The sequence below is a fragment of the Molothrus ater genome, chromosome 3, assembly GCF_012460135.2.
Source record: "Molothrus ater isolate BHLD 08-10-18 breed brown headed cowbird chromosome 3, BPBGC_Mater_1.1, whole genome shotgun sequence".
In the NCBI taxonomy this organism is placed as follows: domain Eukaryota; kingdom Metazoa; phylum Chordata; class Aves; order Passeriformes; family Icteridae; genus Molothrus; species Molothrus ater.
The window spans coordinates 73,552,379-73,573,362 of record NC_050480.2 but is presented as its reverse complement, the minus strand read 5'-3'; the positions used below and the strand labels follow the sequence as shown (position 1 = coordinate 73,573,362).

Sequence of the window (20,984 nt, the reverse complement as noted above, 5' to 3'; positions counted from 1 at the left end):
AGATACATATTGAAAATACAGGAATAACCCCAAAAATTCTACACTGCAACAATTTTAATCCATTTTCCCAGAATTTAACACCAGGAAGCTCTTCTCTTCCAAAGCAGTAAAGTGTTTTATTTCTTCAGCCATACTAAATCATTAAATAATCTTTTACCTCTTTACAGCTCTTGCTACAAAAGAGGAAGTGTGGAAAGTTTTTTGTACCTTGGTTTTTTGGTTTGGTTTTTTTGTTGATTGTAGAAGAACATCACTAAGTTATGGCATATCTCCAACAACTCTGGACATTTTCCAATGTAAATGTTGCAGTCCTACTGGGTGTCTGTCCTGCTTTTAATGCCTGAGCTGACCAGACATCAGATTTCCCCAAGGGCTCAAAGCCTCCAGTGTAATTCCCTTTTCCCAGTTCATGGGTAAGTACCAATCAGACAAGGGGAAGTCACCCAAGCATTTGAAATGCAAAGGTTTTAACACAGGACTGTGTGTTAGAGAGAATCCAAGTTCTCCAGCCACATAAGGACTTCTACTGAAGCATGGATCAACCACTAAACCTGCAACTAAGTATGCTGGACTGTCTGCAGCACACTGAAGCACTTAAACAAAAAAGTCACCAAAAAGATCAACCAACACTACTGGTAAACATTTTGTAAAAGATTTATTTAAGTATCATTTATCACAAAGAGGAAAATACATAGAAGATTAGAAGCATGCAACCATCTTCTACATTTCTATTTATTTTTCTTGCATTCCCAGCTCGTTGTAATAGAACTCCTGTGCCACCCTCACTTGTTCCTCAAAAATACTGTTTCAAGACAAAGGATAACCAAAAAAAACACAATAAAAGGTAAGATAACATATGAGAAAAGTGCAAAGTAAAAAAAAGTCACATATATACCACATTCAAACCCTTCCCCTTCCAAAAAATGGATAAAGGCAAACTGTCATTTTGCTGCACGATCAGATTGTCTTTATGAACTACTTTACAAAAAATTAATATAAATTAAGGGCATAATCCTGCAGACACTTATAATCACAGCTAACTTCAATCAGAGTGGCTCAATTGGTATTATTAAAAGCCACAAGTTAGTCACATGCATAAGTTCTTGCAGGTGTAAGGCCCTAAGGCAATAAAATGTTTAAGAGCACTAGGGAGAACAAAAATTAAAGCAAATGAAATCACTCTCAGATGTGTGTTGCTTAGTAAGTTTATATCAAACATATTTTAAACAGAACAGTTTGCTCCTAAAGCCCTGAATATTTCTATTACTTAAGCAGTTTTGCAAGATTAAAAGACAAAACCCCCAGGAAGCTGGTACAGATGTTAATGAACATAAAAATTGCTTCAGGCAGGTATGTAGGGAGGTGGAGGTTCCTTCTCAGGCATCTTCACTGCCATTTCATAGGTTGGCAGAACATACTAAGGAGAAGACATTTTGAAGTGATTAATGCAAGAGATTTCAAATGGGAAACAAAAAAAAAGAAAAAAAGAGAAAAGCATACATGGCTCATCAGCAACTTAATCCTCTGTTGCAGGCAAAGTTATTTTAAGAATTTACTGCTGTTCCTAGTAAGCAAATGAGGAAGTGAAAGAAGGTGCAGAAGCAGTTTACTGCTCTGCTGAGCCTAACCCTTGGTCCTTTATTCCACACCCCACTGCATCTTGACTTTGCAAAGCAGCAAGGAAGGCTCAGACTGGTGCAGTCAAAGTTTCCCTCTACCACAAGAAAAATATTCAAAGACTCCTCTCTAAAGACCCTTCTTTTAGACACTCAGAATTTAGTTAAGAAATAACCCGCCACAAAATTAGCTGCTTTATAATTTTTTATCTTTCCAGTCTTTCTTTAGAAAACTGGACAAGGCTTGGAAACATACATGGATGTGGTGATTTTTCTACTTCAAAATTAATGATACTGCTTCCTTTTAACTTGAAACGAGATTTTACCTGTGGAGGAGCTTCAAAAGCAGGGTACACAGCAATCTCTGGCAAATTTCTGCTGATGATGTATTTATAGCAGTTCCATACACAGTTAATTAGATATGCCTGAAAGAAGAGAGATTTTTCTTTTAAACACCTCATAAGCATTGGCCGATTCAGAAATTAGATGCTGGATGACATTCCTATGATAAAAAGGAGCATACATCAACTTAGACAACACATAGCTGAGGAATGGTTGCTATTTCACAGACCTGGCCACATACATATGTTGCTCTCCATTTTGCATTCACAGTGACTCATAGAGGATGCACCACACAGGTTTTAGCAAAGGAATTCACAGATCCATTCAACTAATCTCTGTCTGCCTCAGCAGTGCTAATCAAATTAATCCCCAACTGGCTGATGCTTCTGCAGATCTCAGTCCAAGCCTGCCAGGAGGAGGAGGAGGAGAGGCCAACAGTAGAATCCCACTCATCCCCCCAGTTAGCACTATAGCTCCAACTAACTGCCAGTGTTAAGGAGAGGGCTCAGACACACAACTGAGGCAGCAGCGAGAGCGTAGAGCAGTGAACCCCGAACTTCGAGTCAACACTGACTGCTGCAGAAAGAAACATTATCATGATATGATGAGGATTAGGGGTTTTTTATTACTAATTTGTGTAACATTAACCTCTCCAAATCTCTCACTGACAAGGTAGCACTGTTGTACAAAAGGTACCAAATTTCCCAATCAATACACAAGCGCTATCTACTGTATTAGGCTTTCACTCTCCCCAGTTAAACGTTCCTCTTGGAAAAAGTATAGAAAATCAGTAAAAATATTTTTCATTATTTATTTTTTCTTAAATGCAACCTGAATGCAATAAAGGAACAGTATCATGGCCAATGTATTTATAATATACATTTCTCTAATATACTTTGTCTACAGAAGAGTTTTTATAAACCAAATGAATGCCTCATTATTTAGATCTTCAGAAAGAAACTGCCTGCTACTATCACCCTTCAGAGAAGGGAGGAAGATGCAGGTCTAGAATTAACTTACATGTTTCCTCATTCTATCATCTTCCTTCCAAAACTTGCATTCTGGTGTGTTAGGCACAGTGAGAGATTTTAAACATTTTGTTTAGAAGCTTACATACATTAACTCAGTATTATTTCACTACAAGCCTAATTACAAATATTAAAATTATTTCCACATAGACAAAAAGTCTTTTTGCATTCCTCCTTTCTACTTAGGAAGGGCAGAGCTGCATAAGCACACCCCACTACACACACACAAGTTAGCTGAAGACACCAGTTCACAACAGATTAGACCTAAGTCATACTGGAACTGAACATCCTAACAATTGTGCTCAAAGAAGTTCTTACCTCAGCATTAAGAAAGCAGCTGGGTTCTAAATTCAGCATTGAGAATTAACTCAGATTGACACCATCTTAATATTTATTAACTCTTGAAACAGACACATGATTAAGTTTTAACTTACCTTTAAAATGATAAATAATACAAAGAACACCAGAACAATAAACAAGAGACAGCTGGAGTCCAAAGAAAGGAGATCCTCTTTGTATGGAAAATCCGGCTAGTGAAAAAAAAAAAAAAAAAAAACAAACGGGGGGAAGGGAGAGAAAGGGAAGAGATAAGAATGAACACTGCACAATCTAATATGATAGAAAAATATCCAAACTTCACACCAAATAAAACAAACCCTTGTGTAAACTACTCCCCTGAAACAAAAAGTTCCATTTCTAACAAGTTTCCTCTTTATCCTCCCACAAAGCACAGTATTTATCCTGTCTCTGTCCCACAAGAACAGATCACTACCGTACAGTTTGTGTCCCTGTGTCACTTCATCAGTCTCATGCCAACACAGATTCTTCTTCACAGCTGCAGGACAGTATTTGTACTCATGGTCCTCTACAACTCTAATGACTTACTGTTAATTACATCCTGTCAGTCCAACCTGTAACACACTGGTGTGCAGTGTAAGATGTCACCCCAAACTTGGGGGAGCAAAAACAGAGAACTTCTGCAAACCTGTCTCTTTTCCTTCCCTGACCACAGTAACAAAGCGTCTCTCAAACACCAATCCAAGATTTTATCTGTTTTAAAAAGGACTTGCTTTTAAACATCTACTTGAACAAATCACAGCACCAGCCAGACAGAGCTCATGGTCTGTCAATGCAGCCAGTACATTCCATGTATTGACTCTTCTTGCAGTTAAAACACAGGCAGTGTTAGTGAGCACTCCACTGCAGTTTCCTTAGAAAGTGTTGTTGCAACTTGAGAAGAGACACACAGAATGTAAAAAGGAAAGCTCAGATTCCATGTGTAATGCTGTGGGAACCCTTACCTACACTTCTACAGTCCTTACCTATACTTCTCTTCCTGTTCCCTACCAAATAAGGGTCAACACATTTTTAATCTGCAGTAGCAAATGTGCCATTGAGCCCCACTGCTTAAAAGGCACAGGTAAGTGTGTTAAAGAACACACTTTCAAATCCAATTGTAGCCAACACAGTTTAAACCAGTAGTTCCCATCACAATTCTTTCCTTACTCTCCCAGGCTTTCCTTTTAGGGAGCAATGACAACTTTAACTCTTCCACCTCTGGTAAGCTACCATGCCCATAATAACCACCTATGGCTGCTGCAGGCTGAATTCCTTTTTCTTATGCAAAGGGAAGTGTAGCTCAGTCACTGATCCAATTAAAAAAAAAAAACAAACTTTAATTTCAAATGTAAAATATCAATTTGAACTGAATACTTACCAACTGATCCAGGTAATCCTTGATTCTGGGCAAGTAGGTTAGAGAGCTGATGGCAACCAGACAACTGAGCACAAAGTCAAAGAGTTGGTAACAGAAAAATGGTATCAGCCAGCCTACACGATGCTAAGAAATAGAAAAAAGGAGGAGCATGTAAATTATTTAGTTAAAAAAAATCAAGTAGCAACTCTCAGAACATGGATTATAAATATACTTACAGCAATGGCACCATACACCATCATTGCACTGATTGTGAACATGAGGAGGGAGATAGCAAACAGTACACAGGCATTTTCTGCATTAAAAAAAAAAAAAAAACAAACAACAAACAACAAAAACAAAAAAACACCAGTAAGAATCAGTCATTTCCTGGAGCTGTCACACTGCAGCTGACAGGTACCCAAGCTTTGTCCATTACTATGATCTGTTCCCAACTGACTCAGCCATGCCAACTACCAGCAGCAGAATAGAGTAATTCAGATCCTTTGTAACAAAAAAAGATCTCGTTCAAGAAAACCTACAACTGCTTGGAAAAACCCCTCTGCCTTAATCAAAAGCCTGACTAAAGCCCAGGAACACCAATTAGAAGCTTGACATAGTTTGACAGTAATGCACCATAATGATGCTGATTTGCAATATGTGTCAGTGCTGAAAGTATGTGAGTGAATAACTTTACAACTGGACAGGATCTTAAGTGAAGCTAACACACTATCAACCTTTACACTTGAAAATGGTTTGGTTACATAATTTGGTCATTGGCAGTGGGAGCAGCACTGCTCCTTCAGTAACACTAAGGAAAACAGGAAATCACTGTGTGGAAGGTATCCCACTATTTACAAGAAAAGGCAGTTGAACAGAAACCAATTTGTAGCAAAATCCAGGACATTCATGGAAGCTGCATGATAAAGATTCTCCTTGTGCATCACAGTTACGGATTACAGAAGCAGAGCTGCTTTCCGCAAGTTAGATTAAACTTGTTCTTTTTGAAACACAAAGAAACCAGCCTGAGAGTCTATAGACACGGTAAATAAATGGGTTTTAGCAGTATTGAAGCCCAAATTTTTTTGTTCTCCTGCTTGAAAAAATTATCTGAGAATCCTTTCTACTCTGCAATTACTATCTACATACAGAGATGGCATCAAGGAAGAGCCCCCCCATGTCTGAAATGCACTGTGTTGATCAGACATAAGTCTCAGCAATCACCAGCGAGTGTGGCTGTCTTCTGAGGAGTTATTACTCACAATATACACTAGTACAATAACACCTGTAAGGTTCTTTCACACACACAAAGCCCTCCAGCCCAGATCCCAACATAAGGAATAAGAATTTTTAAGTCAAAAGCATGTGATAGATTTTACACTAAAGAGTGAAGAACGCACCTTCAGCTTCAGAAGCATCTTTCACTCATGTAAGCTTAAGGCTACCAAGTACCCCAAAGGCCTTTACAGGTCATATGACATTTTACAGACATCTGCTGTGATTTTACTTAATATCTTAGCCTCATGAAGAATTTGGTCCTTGCTCCCACTCCCATTTCATTAGTAGCAAATGTGAGTTACAGTCACAGGTCAGAACTGACAGATCCTCAACTCAGGTCATGAACATTAATCCAAAATGCTCAAAACCAGTTTTGTGCTGTTCTATTTAACTTTGCTGAATCTGACCCTCTCTAAATTTTCATGAAATACAACAGACTGAGGTAGATTAGAAGTGCCATACTAAACATTTCTGTACATTTAAAACCAAGAGAAGCAAAGCATATGCTCAAGTTTACAGATACAATAATTAAAAAGCTTGACACCAATTACAGCTGCATATATATACACTTAGTAAAAGAGTGAAAAGTGGGCACAATTCTGCTCAAGGTGCTTTCTCTCATTTATTCTGCAGGTGAAACCTCGAGAAACACTTTGGCTTCACTCAAATACTTGGCATCCCAATTGTTCCTCTCTTCTTCAAAAGGTATCATGGTTTTCTTCTCAGTAAATTCATATGCAGGAGCTCTAAGGTATTTCCTGATCTATGAAGATGACCAAAAATTCTGAAGAAAAGACTTTAAACTTGTTTTCTGCTGCTTGTTTTACTGAGTCAGCAAAGATAATTAATGTTTATGGAGAAAGTGAGTCAGAGATGTCCCACACATACTTCAACACTCAAAGTATCAGAAGGCCAAGAAATCTCGTGACTTAACATGCTTGGGTATAAAATTAAGTTATAATAATAATACATAAAGCTTTCTTTTTATTCTTGTAGAAGAATTCGATCCCAGAATAATCGAAGAGAAATTCAGAAAACAAGATAACAATATTTATGAAAAGTCGTATGCATATATTACAACCGAGTGTAAGACAAGTCCATGGTAGTGCATGCTGTATATTCCCATCAGCCAGCAGAGCTCTAGACCTACCAGCCATTCTCTCGGAAGCATAGTAATTTCCAATGACTTCATACTGGATATCAACAGTTGGAACCATATTTGGATGAGTCACTTCTACTGTCAACAAGATGCCCATCAGCAAGTTCACCACCTGAGAGAGATCACAGTTACCTCAAGGTTAATTACTTTGCAACAGCTAAGATGTTTTTAATGACCACTAATAATCCTTTATTTCAGTTAAAAATAAACTCTTCTCTTTGCCTCTATGTGGAAGAAGAAAAAAAAAAAAGAGCCCAACTTACAGTTAAATTTCAAGCTCATTTAATTAAATGACTACTAAAACAACTCAAAGAGTGTGGAGCACTTGCTAGGTTCGATGAATCACCACTGAATAACTTGGCAAATCGAGGGGATGGTAAGATTCCTAGGGATTCAAATAACATAATTAAGCTGATGCTGCCTGATGAATGTACAGGCTTGTGAACTGAAAAACTGGAAACAGTTAAAAATGGTCAGGAAGATAAAGGTACAGAATGAGGAATATTTTGAAAGAATTTCTGCTTTCTACAACAAATTGAGTTAATTTAACATACCAATAAGTTACTGGGTTTCTGCCACATTTCAGCCTTAATAAGCTAGAGAGAAGATCTTCCTCTGCTTCCCAGGTCACTTATTAAAACCTCACCTTATCAAAAAGGTCTACACAACCACAGGGGAAGTTAAAAAATTTCACACAAAGATCAACCCCCACAGCGTGTGCTCACCAGTCTTTCCCCTCCCTCATGCTGCCACTTAAGACTCCTTCTGTTGCCCCATTTTGCTACACACCAGAAATGTCTTCAGTAAGAGCTCAAAGACTCAGAAGTAGCTGAAGCCTCTGTAAAATTGCCTTGACAGCATTTATAAGGTATCCAAGGTTTACAGGGACATAGTTTCTGTTACTAGTATCTGGAGACACATGCCAAAGGTTGCATAACACAAAAAAACCCTCATGCTGGTCTTTTCTAGCTGCAGACATTTTCCAATCAGTATTCAGTACTGTCACCACCACAAGCAGGATCCCTTCCAATTAGCCTCAAAAGAAAAAGAAAACTGGTTTGTAGCTTCTAACAACTGAAGAATATTTGCCAGGTATTTCTTCTTCTATGGACATGGTTCCAGAAGTCATTGATGGTGGCAAGTCTATGCACAATTACTGAAGATTTCAGAAAGGAAAAAAAATCCGAATCTTGTAAAAATTTTGAGACTCATAGTTCCTATAACTTTTTTCCCCCTCACTGTTTTTATTAGTTTTTTCTTATTTTTCCCCTGGGGTTTACAGATATATAGTGATAAGCTTGCTTGCACTTTCTGCTAAAAGAACCCTTCAGTGGAATTAAAGTCCATAGTGCATTTCACTTTGTAGAAATGCAATCATCTCATCATGTATTACACAAATTTACTAGAATTTCCAGCTATTTTGAGCCACCTGTATTTCTATAAGGCATTTTATATAAAACATTGTAGCCAAAAGGCTGGCAGTGAAGAACTCTATTTAACCACCAATATCTTTAGCCTAGAACTGCACTTATTTTCACCCTCACAGGATACTTCTTAAAGGGCAAACTGTCAAGTTGCTCACCTGTCTCATTTTCAAATCTTATTTTGCTTCACTATTCATCAAAAATATGGAACACTTTCATCTCCCACCTGCTTCATCCTTCTGTACTCTGGCCTTCTGCTCTCAATACTCTCTGCATTTTCAACCCTCTATTTCCTCCTCTCAGTGAGTGAACTGGGTATGTTGGAAAATACCTTTCTGCACTGTACTTGTTTCAAAAAGCCTAAGTCAAGGTTCGTGTCTCTGGCAGCTGAAATATTGATCTCTACTTTATAAAGCACAAAAGTACATGTTCAATTACAACTAAATCATTTCTTGTTTATACATAGCCTATCATGGCAGTCAAACTCATGACTATCTGCCTCAGGATAAGGAGTAAGCAGCACCTGAATTACTACAGAAGTACTGAAGAACTTGAATGCCTCACAATTTTGAGATTGTAATTCTCAATCTGTCACTTTCTTTTTTATTTTCATCTCATCTGTGGTCCTAATTCAGTGTACCGAAGTTTTTGGTAATTTCACTAGTTACTGAGTGTAGTTCCAAGTATTAAAGGTTTATTTTCTCAACCATATATAGTATCCAAGTAAAACAGAAAATAAGAGTCATTCAAAATCCAATCTATTAGAATCAATGAGACAAAATAAAAATAGTTACAAAGCCAAAACAAATCTAAACAAAAACAAGTAACAAACTAAAACCATGGCAAATTAACACCTCAGAGTTTCCAGCGCTCCATTACTGCTGTTTACAAATCAATCACAACACTGAGCAATTAATTGAAACTCAGATGTTAAATGCAATCAAGACCTAGAGAGCCAGAGCCTCTATTTTAACTACTTCCATTCTTTCCCAGAAGCTTGATAACAGCAAGACCACGAGGCTAGCTTCAAAATAATCAGTGTAATAGGCAGCAAGAATATGGTTTGGACCACAGAACATTGTTAGAGATTTTAAGTATATACTCATGGCAAATCAAATGTATGTTCACAAATGTTTACATAGAGAAGTCAGAAAAAATGAAACTCATGTATGCCTCAGTATAATATGAGGATTAAACCCACCACCATCTCCCCCTCAAAAAAAAAAAAAAAAAGAAAGAAAAAAAAACCAAACTGAAAAAACCCCAAGCCTGACAAGACAGCACTCAGTGGATACTGCAGCACCCTAAAATAACACCTCAGAAATCTCAGCAGCATCATTCTGGTCTTTTTTGCTAAGAAATCAAAAATAGTAACAAAAAAAGTTTGCAAAAAGCATGTTCAAGTTCTTATTTAAAAAATAATCCCATTAAGATGAAAATAACCTTAATTTAGTTTTGTAATAGTTTAAGGAGTGTATTTTACATTTTCATATCTGGGATAGCTAAGTTTAATAGTTTGGTGTAGCTTGTATCAAAATTCAAATAGCTGAAATTTCAAATTCTCAAGTAGAAAGTCGTCATTTATTACACACTGGTAGCAGAAATATTAGCTCCCCATATGATTAGAACTCAAAAGACTGCGGAACTCTTAAGAAGCATTAGCTTTTTAATTAGTGAGTTTTATCTCCACAGTGTGCACTTTATGCCTCATCAGCTAAGTGCTTCAACTCTCTGGAGGCCCAAGCATGAAGTCAAGTTTTCCCCAAGCACTCAGAAGGACTTGGGCAAAACCAAGAATTCCTACTTAGAATTTGCTTATATTCTTTCATGAGGGGAAAGAGGGAAATTGCCTTGCACTACTACACTCATTTTCCTTTCACTTTTCCAGTATTTTTTCCCTAGACATGTTTCCAAAGGGAAAAAAAAAAAGAAAAAAAAACCAAACAAGATGGAGATTCTGATTTGGTTTGATTTATTAAGATATTGAAATAGTAAAAACTGCAGAAGAGTAATTTTAAATAGGGTACTTCAGAGCCTCTAGGAGTACCAGTACCAGACTGACAGAAATGAGCCAGTATAACTAGTCTCAATCTGGTTCAGTGAACACACAATTGCAGAGATCCCCCTCATGCTCCTGCTAAGCAGCAGCAATTGCATCACTGCCTGCAGCCCTGAAGCTTGCTGCCAGAAGGCAGCAGCCCCTCCCTCCAGAACAATACTATTGGCTTCTATGCTGTTTACTGAACTCTGATCCCATTTTTGCCAGGGCAGTGTTCCTGCTTCCGGTCTCTGGAAAGTGCAGTGCCCAATATGAAAGTTTACAGGAAGAAACAAACTTCAAAGTAACACGACTGCAATTATGGAGAGAGGAACAGGAGGTTTCTTTTTCCTTCCTACACAGAACAGCAGTGGGTGTTGCAGAGCTAACCAAGCTTTATCAGACCTGGAACTCAAGTACAATTCTGCCAGAAATGTTCTTAACTTGTCTTTTGGTAAATACACTTTTATGTACTGATATGTACACAAACAGCAGCAGCACACAGACAGAACTGTGCTTGAGACACACTCTGTTCACACAGCATCAGCAGCAGACATTTTAGAAAGTAGTCCTGGCTCTCTCTGGACTTGCAGAAGCACACAGCAAGACAGTAATAAAACTGTTTCAGTAAGGAGCAAAGTTAATTACAGGCATGATTTAAAAGTACACAAATAGCAAGGAATAGGAAAATGCCTAAAGAAATGGTTATGTAAGAATAACACATGTATTAAGAAGACAGAAGTCTTATCTTACTAAAACATCTGGAGTAGATTGCTGTGAGACTCCATTTTAAGTTTGATAGCAAATTCCTTCAGGACTGCACTGCACAAGAACACAATTTATACAGTAAATAGCAAGATTTTCAGTAAAATAAAACTATTCTTGAACAAAACATTCTCCCTCTCCAAAAAGCTACATCCTTCAAAAAACCCCAACAAAACCAAAACACACAAAACACAAACAAAAAGTCCCACCAAACCCACAAACCAAAAAACACCACCCTATACATAAAGTTATTACTACTTGCCCCACTGCAACTTAAAAGCAGAGATTACTTAATTGATTTAGAAATACTTCTCATAAGAACCTGAAAGACTAAGTTAGAGCTATTCGTAAATGGGGCATTAATTAACACGTCTAAAAAGTCTGACATGTTCTGGACAATTTTTTAAAGCTTGGCAGAAGGCAATTAAATTTAACTTTCACTGTCAAAACTGTATTTTACCTTCAAAAAAAGTGTAATCTATATTTGAATTCTGATTTTAAAGCATTAGGGAAGACCACCATGTTATAACCTTTTCCAGCTCAAACAGCTGTTGCCAGACGTTAAAGTTCTCACCCTTACCCAGGTGACAGCCGAGAACTGGATAAAAATATTCAACGCACGGCTTAACAAAGTGTTCCATACACAGGTTTTTTTTTTTTAATAAAAACTCGCACTTTGCATGCCCCCTGCTACCTTGAACTCCGCTCTACTTTTCCCTGCAGCGACCGAGCGGCTGCGGTCACACGAGATCAAAGCCGCACTCCGCCCCTGGAGCCGCAGCCCCACGGGTGCCCGGGGCAGCCGCCACCGTCCCCAGCACCCATTCAGAAAGAAGAAAGAGGTGCCGCATCCAGGCAACGAGGGGAAACATAAGCACAGCAGGAGAGGTAGAAACTGGAAGTGCTACCAGGTCTGTGGCCACGGAAACAGCTCCCTGTCCCCCGCCCCCAGCAAGTTCCTGGGTTTAGGGACACTCCCGCGAACAGGAATCGCAGTGCGGAAGGCAGCGAGGTGCTTTTGTTCTGTAACAAGGATCACCGTCCCCCTCGCTGTTCACGATTTATGCTTTTACTTCAGGGACCAGAAGCATATTCTTGAACTCCATCCATCAGCACAGGGTGGTTTGCAGGTTTCCAAAAGTTTGATTCTCAAAATTCCAATGGACCTTTTCCTTTGAAATGAACTTATAATGGAACTTAATCGGCACCAAGACTTTTGTCCAGTTTCATTTTGAAAGAGATACCTTTTCCCTAAACTTTTGTTACATTTCCAACGCCCTACCCTCCCTTTTCCTCAAGTCCTGTCTCTCCAGAGACTTTGTTTGCCTGTGCATTTTTTTTTTGCCAACTGAGGGACCAAGATGCATAAAAATAAAGGACCTCCCCATACTTGTTGAAAATAAACCATAAGCTCCCCAAAATCAAACCCCCGTGCCTCTAAAGGCAGTTTATGTGCATGGCTGTTTCATATCAACACAAAAATTCCGCATTGTTTGTTTCTTACAATTCGGAGAAGGCCAGAGGAGAACACACTTTTGATTACAGCTTCAGAAGAACAGAAAAGGTATGATGCAACTTTTGTAAACTATCCTCTCATTTTTACTGCCCACGAGGGTTAAGGGGAAGGAAGGATGAGGAAATTACTTCAATAAAGGAGAGTTCAGGCCCCCTTTAAGGGAACCAAGGGAAGTTAGGGCTCCAGGCCTTTAACTTGCTGCTACTGTTTTCACTTTTCTACTTTGCCCTAGTTCAGAACTTTATTTCTAGTATTTCGTCCGCACTACCACAGCTCTTCCTCAGAGAGAAAGCACTCACCAGTCAGAAAAATGGCAGCGTTTTGGGAGCCAAATTTGTTTCTACTGCTTTTCAATCACTGTTTCAGGAAAAGAGTATGGAATAACCAGGAACTTCCCTTGCCACAAAGTGGGGGACACTCATCTTCCTCTCAGAGGTTGCACACCACTCACGGGTACGTCATCTTATTCCCCTATTACACACTCCAAACTCCACTCTCCCCCAATCTCCTCCCTTACACGCTCAGTACTGTATTAAAGTCTCAACCCCTCCAAACTAAGAAAGAGAAAAGTAACACAATCTCTCTGAAACGCAGATTAAAACACTCTGAACTTTGTCTTCACTTTCTTTTTGCAAACACATCAAGGGGGGCTGCCGAGGGACAGCAGGACTTCGTTAGCCCAAAGGAGACCTCGGGAAAGAAGAGGGACCCGAGCCCCGCCGGGTAACCCCAGGAAATCCCCTGGTGCAGCTTCCCCCGACCTCCCCAGCACAGGGAACGGCTGCCCGGGACGGGAGCGGGACAGGAGCGGGGACGGAGCGGGGACGGGAGCGGGACGCGCGCGATCCCTCAGAGCGGCCGCGCGGGCGCCGCTCCTCCGCCCCACCGAGCACCCCGCGCACGCGCGCTGAGCACGGCCCCCACCGCCGCCCCTCCAGCCGCCGGCCGTCCGCCCCCGCCTCTCACCATGTACCAGGTGCCCAGGATGATGGTGCCGGTGCGCACATGGCAGCAGCCGCAGCACCGGGTGCTGTAGAAGCGGTCACGACTCCGCTTGAACGTCATGGCGGCAGCGCGCAGCTCCAACCGCCGGACGCACCACCCGCCCTCTCCAAGCAGTTCCCGACACCGAACACCGTAAAACCCCCGGCGCGCGTCACCGCCGCCCTGACCAATCAACCGCCGAGAGAGTGTCGTGGGGCGGGCCTTTGTTGCCGTGGTGACAGGTGATTGACAGCGCCTCTAACCAATCACAGTAGCTCTGGTACTGACGCCCCGCATTCACCTGCGGCGGCGGGGGCCGCACCTGAGGTGGGGGCGGTGCCCTTTCCGCCATGTTGGGCTTTGCCCGCCTCTGCTGCCGGCCCTCAGGCGGGTCTGGCAGGAAAAAGTCCTGCCCTGCGCTGCCCTGCCCTGCCCTGCTCGCCTGGCGCATAGGGAGCAGCTCGCCGGGCGTTTGGAGAACCGGAACTTGGCAGCCGGGGAGGTAGCGAAAAACCTATGCGGAAAGCTGCGTTGTCTAGAGACGTTCCCGTGTGCTTAGCGCGGGTGAGAGGCGGCTCGAATTCTCAGTTCTGTGTCCCTGAGTTCAGGAGGGACATGGAAGTTGTAGAGAATGTCCAGAGAAGGGCAACAGAGCTGGTGAAGCGGCTAGAGTAGAAGGAGGAACGGCTGAGGGTGTTTTGCCTGGAGAAAAGACAGCTCAGAGAGAATCCTACCGCTCTCTACAACTCCCCGAAAGGAGTCTGTAGCCAGGTGGGGTCGGCCTCTTCTGCCTCTTACCAGGCAGCTGGCAACAGCTTTAGAGGACACGGCCTCAAGCTGCGGCAGGGAGGTTTAGTCTGGACGTCAGGAGGAATTTCTTCATTGAAAGGGTGATGAGACGTTGGAACAGAAGTCAGTGTTCCTGGAGGTGTTTAAAGAAAGACTGGACGTGGCACTTAGTGCCATGGTCTCATTTGACATGGTGTTAGGTCATGGTTTGGATTCGATGATCTCACAGGTCTTTTCCAACCTAATTGATTTTGTGATTATGGACAGCCCTTAATTCTAATATAGTAATGAGTAAGTAATGTCTCCTGATGTCCTGATTCCAGCTGGGGTAGTGTTAATTTTTGCAGGTGCCAGGAGGGAGCGTGGCTCGGATGTGGAGGTTATTCTGTCCCAGCTCACATCATTGATCATTGCCAGGAGCAGGGGAAAAGGGTTTTTTCCTGTGGAGAAAACGTGGAGGAGGGAGCCGACTGGTATTGTGTATTGGGAGCGGGGGCAGGTTTCTTATCTCATTGATGTTTCCAGTATATTTTTGTGCCTCTAATTCTCAACTCCATCCTAATGCAGCAGGAAAGATGAGGGGAAGGGGGAGTGAGAGGGAGCAGTGTGTGGTTTGGGAAGGTCTCAGTGGGGGTCCTGAACTGAGAAGTACCATTATTAAACCGTGACACCTGGGCAGAGCATGAAGAGGTCTGCTGCCAACATCCTCCTGCTTTTGCTGAATTTCGCTGCAGAAGGTTTAGCTCACGTGAACCGTTTTGCTGTTCTTTTAATTCCTTGGATTAAAGAATAATATTAAGACTGTGTTACATGCTAAGAGCATATGCCATCAGAGGGAAAACAGAAGAGGTGAAATTTAGTCCACAGAAGTGCTTTACTTTGTTGGTGACTCCAAGCCCTACTCAAGCTCCTGCTGGTGAGTGGGTAATGGAAATGCTTCATTAGTTCCACTGAAGCCTGCGGGTGCTGCACTTTTGAATATGTTAGTTAGAAATAACGTGTGTAAATCCAAGTGCTGTCTTCATTTGTGTATGTGATAAGTTTCGCCACCACTTAGACACACAGTCTCCTGTTCCCACATGGAGCAGGATCTGTAAACTTCCCCTGACCCCATGGTTTCTGGAGAGACCTGTGCTGTTGGTGCAGAAGTGCACACAGTTTATTTAACCTTCTACTTGCAGCTGCAAGTATTTCCTTCTTGGCAGTGCACAGTCTGAGACACAGAACCATAAATATTTGCTGTGCCTATATACACCAAGATGTACGTCAGTATTGAGTTTTTTCACTTTGAACAATGAGAAGGTAATGGGGGTGACAGTGGTTGTCCTTTTGATACATTCCAGATTGTACAATTAACACATTTTATTGCTTTAGCTGCCTAGTCTGTTTCTAATGTGAGCTGTTGCTGAGTTGTTTGAAATTATTTACTTAAGGGCTTTAAAAGTGACCTTTTTATTTTAAATCCCCAGAGTTCCATAGTTGGTGTTTTTCTTCCTTAGGGCATATTTCATTTTTGAATAAACATGTTGTAAGTGCTGCTAAGATGGCTGTAATGATCCTCTTACAAACTATTGTTTGTTTCTTTAGTGCTATGATGTTCTCAGCCCTGTGCATAATTATCAACACTCTGATTTATGTAACAAGAAGGGACTAATTTTAATCAATATACACGTGTCCATGTAAAAAAAAAAATAGAAAAAAGAATGTGCATTTTGTTGTAATCAGTCATTTAAAAAATCCTTTTTCTCACAGATAGCACTTTGGGAAGCCTAAGCCAACTATTCCTGCTGCATGCATGCCTGAATTGATGGCATTGTTCTGCGGAGCTGAGAGATTCTCCTTCCTGTTGGTCTGTCCCTCTGTGAAGCAGGAGTTCACAGGATTAGAATGAGCCAGAAATTAAAGGAGGAGCCCCTCCCTCAAAGTTTGGACATCCACTTGGAAACCTTTAGATCCCACTCCCAGTTCAAGCGATTTGTGAGGGCAAGTGTTCCAGCTAAGAGCTTGCAGTTGGACACTGCCTTCGCTAAGATCAAGCTCTCCTCAGGCTCAGATTGTCAGGGCTATTTTCATGAGATGAAAGAAATCTTAATTAAGTGTTCATATCTTTGTCAGCCAGACTCAGAATAAAAAATGATGTGATTCCCTTGAGCTTCACTGCTTGTTATACTCTGCAAACGCTGCTTGTTATAATCGGCAACAAAGATACTGGGAAGAATAATGTGAATCTCATTTAACATCACAAAGAAGCTTTCCACAGCAGGAAAAGCTGATGTGGAACTATAGAATTTGCATAAAAAAAAACCCTCTCCACTTTCTCCTCCCCAAAAAAAAAAAAAAGGAAAAGAACGATTTAAAGAGTATTTTGAGAATGATGGCATTGTTTCTTGTACTTAAGGGAAGAGGTGATAGGGTAATGATTTTAGTCCTACCCTCTGTGAAAGATTCCAGTTCTTCCTTGCCACAAGCAGCCCAGATGACCTCAGGCAAGAGACTTCCTTCTCGCTGAGCCTTAATTCTCTCCTTTTTGCTAGTTCAAAGAGGATTTCTGAGGCTAATATATTAAAAACTCTGGGCTCAGCTTACAGTCATGACAGACCGAGCAAAATCTCAGAGAATCAGCGAGTACTAGTGATAAAACTTCCTCACGAACAGACCATGGCATGCAGGACCAAAGCATCCACAGCAGTAAGAGCAGGAAGCCATACACAGATCTGCAAGTCAGAAGCAGCTGCAAAAGAATGCTTGGGATTCCTTTACCAGCATGACGTTTTAACTCCTTCCCTCTCAGCAGGTAGGGAGGGTTTGATATCGAGGTGTTCCTCATTAGCCAAACTAGTCGGGCTTTCAAAACCCATGTCTAGACAGGAGATTTGCACTTCTGTCTTGAGAGAGCCTGACAATGTTTTACCAAACACAAATTAGTTTTGGATAATCAGATTTTAATAAGGTGACAGCAAAACAGCTAGGATGAGGTAAATGAGAGACCAGGCTTCAACTTCTTCAAAAATTTCAAGTCCTGCACTTGCAAGATGTCAAAACAATGCAGCACTAAGACTGTTTTCTGCTAATTTTTGTAATACCATATTTTCTCTCTTTTGTGCTGTTCTTCAGTCTGTCCTTGGCTAGAAGATGGGGGTTGAATGCTGTAACCACACACTGAACTATAGCCAGGATGGCAAGATTTTGAAGAATAAGGTGCTGTTCTGCTTCAGCATTTGCTGTGTTGTGTGAATGGAAACCTACAGACTCTGAACTGATAATCATATGCAACCTCGGGCAGAGCTCACATCACTTTATAGTGAAAATATTGTCCTGATGGGGGTTCAGAAACAGAGGCACAGTGAGATGATCTGATCTGACCAACACTACTACAGGTCAACCAAAGTTACAGGAACACCTTGTCCATTGGCTTCTTTGCCAGGAGATAAAAGGTGCAGTGCAGGACATGTTGGTGCTCCTCCATCCCAAATGGAAGGCACTTGAGTATGAGGGCAGGAACAAGCTACTGCTATTTTTAGTTTTTTTTCCTATAACTTTATGCATGTGCCTGCTACTCTGCATTCTAAAACTAAAAAAAAAAAAAAAAAAAAAACCAAAAAAAAACCCACAAAAACAAAATGGTTAGTTAGCTCCTCAGATTTGGTTATTTTCCATGCTGAACAAACATTTTTAGATTTAAAAAGTTTTTCAACGTCACAGAGAAAGTGGTATCTTTACATAGAAACTGCAAAATAAAGTATACTGTATCCCCTTAGCAGAATTTAGAAAAATCTATAGAACTGGTGCAGAAGGTGTGAAAAATACCCAGGCTGAAAGTATGCATTGACTTTTTGCTTCCTTAAAAAAGAGAAGAATGTACTCGAGTAAAAGCAATGGATTAACATATCAATGAGAGGAAAAAAAGCCCTCATATAAATTAGTCAGGGAGAAGCTTGCCTGTTGGTGACTCATACAGCAAAATCACAGATATCCTGAAGTCAGCATTAACAAATTTTACCATCCTTTTTCTCCAAGATGAATTTTGTAGGAAAACAGCCTAATTTGGAAGATCAGTGGTTTCTTGTAAAAAGGACTAGAAAGTAATAAAAATGTGTCACAATGAGTTTTGTGATTATTGAATTTTACTCTTGTTTACTGAATTAATCAACTTCATTTTGGGATTCCTAATGTAATGTTCCAAGCTTCTGTACTATTTGTTCTAGTTGGTTGCTGTTAACAATATGAATTATCTTTTACCAGTATGAGTCAGTTTAACTCAGTTCCAAACCTTTTAAACTCATAACAGATGGGTCAGAAAGTCAGGGTTAGAAAATAAGCTAAAATATGACAGCATGATATAAAGTTTCTCTAAACCCAGGACTGTTTCTGGGTTACTCACTGTATACTCAGATTTTCTAAGTCTTAAACACCGAATAAAAATTCTTTTCTTCATTTAGAGAATCAAAATATTCAAAACTGAAAGAGCTGTGGTTCATTTATAGCAGCCTCCACACAGTTGAGGAGCTATGAAAATGTCTAAAAATAACATGATCTAAAATGGTACTTGCAATATCTCAGTGCTTTCACATGAACAACAGTGAGCACTGGAAATTGAAAATCTCCTGTACTCACTGGCAGCCTCTCCCTTCCGGCCTCAGCCTGGATTTGCCCCTCCATGAATCTTGGCGGGGTGAGCAGGAGGAGCCTGAGCACCTGAACACTGCCTCCTCAGGGAGGCAGGGAGTCACCCCCTAATGGCTGTGGTTTCTTTACACATGAGCTCCTTGACTGGCTTTGCAGTTGGGGACACCAGCAGGTGTCCAGGAGGAACACTGGGCAGGAGACTGGTGCTGCCAGAAGAGCTCGATGAAGCCGTTTATCGTGAGTCCCTGCAAGGTGTGCTGCACAGAGCCACCACCAAAGGAAAATCATGTGTACTAGGAGAATCAAAGTTTGATAGAAAATAGTGTTTGCCAAGTTTCTGATACACTCTTGGTGGGATGACACAGGGGTCAATTACTCTTACAGTGGCCTTTTCCCCAGAAGACACAGAGTTGTTTCTGAGATCAATGCATTACAGTGTCTGTGCAGTCAGTACAGGAGGATCTTTCCTTTGCAAGAACACCCTGCAGGGCTGAATGTCAGGGATGGCACATACTAGAAAGTTCATTTTACCTTGAAAAGATCCCTGGGTCTCGTTCAGTACAATCAAAGAAGGCACAAGGTTTCCTATATCTGATTTTTGTGGCCCATGACTTAAAAAACCTCTCTCACAACATTCAGCTACCTTTAGAAAATACTCAGCACTACAGAATTGGCCCATGTTGTAAGCATAGCAAAGAACTTATTTCCTGCCAGGCAATTAGCATGTCTACCTGCTAGTCAGCTTGTGCACGTGTTGGCTGTGCCACTGATCTCCACATTGGGTGGGACCTTGCTAATTATAGACAATTACAGTTATGGATAATTATGGAACAGCAGGCCAAATTCCTCTCTATGGTTGCCTGTCTTTACCCTGGCAGTGTTACACCATGGTTTGAGTGTGAACCTTCAGCCTCTACATCTGCATCCTGCTGTCTGCCTGCAAGTAAACACAACTTTGTAGGTCAGGAGCTTGTCAGTTACATAATCAGCCACATCTTAATGCCTATGGATTCATCACATCTGGACATGGCTCTTTTATTAGGGATATAGCCAATCTTCCCCCTTCAAGAGCTGCCCACAAGAAAGAGCATCATTAGAAAAATAGAGCAGACTGAGTTTAGGAGAAAGTGGAAACTTAAAGCCATGTATTTCATCATTTACAGCTGCGGCTGTACCAATTAATTGCTTGCCCTTAATGAGATCATAGACGTTTGCCAGCCACACTTCATCCCACATCCCACACTGTGGCTGCACCAGAGGCTCGATTTCCAGCTGCTGGGCCATTTGCAGGCATTTGGAGAGCTTTTGGCTGTTCCTAAGGCAAGTGCCCCTCAAGCAGCTAATGAATTGCTTAGGGAAAAGGCAGGGGGTGCCAGCTGGACCTGGCCCATGAACTGGCAATTAGACTACACTGAGTTATTGAATGACCAGAGAGAACGACTCTCTGCTATTTACTCTTCTAAGGAATAACATTCAGTTATAGCTCAAGCAGTGCTTCAGCATGTTGGGGGGATGTTGAATCTTCTGTCTGAGGATTTTCAATAGTCTTCAGCTAGCAAAGATCAGAGACTGGGAGAATGCACACATCCAGCACACCCAGTTAACCCTCCTGAAGCCAGGAGCAGCAGAGCAGGCTGATGATCTGCACAGCCTCTGTCCTAAAAGCACAGAAACCAGGGATTCACCTGAACATGTGGTGATGAAGGGGAGTTTCTTCAAGAACTCA

At 41.1% G+C, this 20,984-nt stretch overlaps 1 protein-coding gene and 1 long non-coding RNA gene across 3 annotated transcripts; one reads left to right on the top strand and one right to left on the bottom strand.

The window, feature by feature from the left end:
* Nucleotides 1–636: 636 nt before the first annotated feature.
* On the bottom strand, nt 637–13,981 carry LAPTM4A (lysosomal protein transmembrane 4 alpha). 2 transcript variants are annotated; one of them, XM_036380373.2, is made up of 7 exons: nt 13,826–13,981; nt 7,108–7,228; nt 4,919–4,995; nt 4,704–4,826; nt 3,421–3,516; nt 1,943–2,041; nt 637–1,417 (listed from the first exon to the last, which is right to left on the bottom strand). In XM_036380373.2, the coding sequence occupies exons 1-7, from the start codon at nt 13,922–13,924 to the stop codon at nt 1,343–1,345; spliced, it is 690 nt and encodes a 229-aa protein (XP_036236266.1). In that variant the 5' UTR covers nt 13,925–13,981; the 3' UTR covers nt 637–1,342. The 2 variants fall into 2 exon arrangements, with proteins under 2 accessions (XP_036236266.1, XP_036236267.1); XM_036380374.2 differs by having other exon boundaries at nt 13,833–13,946.
* A 245-nt stretch (nt 13,982–14,226) lies between these two features.
* Nucleotides 14,227–18,210, top strand: LOC118684928 (uncharacterized). Its single transcript, XR_004979907.2, has 3 exons — nt 14,227–15,548; nt 16,385–17,426; nt 17,747–18,210. It is a non-coding gene; the product is annotated as an uncharacterized LOC118684928 (long non-coding RNA).
* Nucleotides 18,211–20,984: the final 2,774 nt, after the last annotated feature.

Excerpts from the sequence above, each read along its gene's own strand:
- LAPTM4A (XM_036380373.2), bottom strand. The coding sequence starts at position 13,924 with ATGACGTTCAAGCGGAGTCGTGACCGCTTCTACAGCACCCGGTGCTGC. Across the intron at positions 7,229-13,825 it reads TCCTGGGCACCTGGTACATG|GTGGTGAACTTGCTGATGGG; the intron begins GTGAGAGGCGGG and ends GATCTCTCTCAG. Across the intron at positions 3,517-4,703 it reads AGGATTACCTGGATCAGTTG|CCGGATTTTCCATACAAAGA; the intron begins GTAAGTATTCAG and ends TTTTTTCACTAG.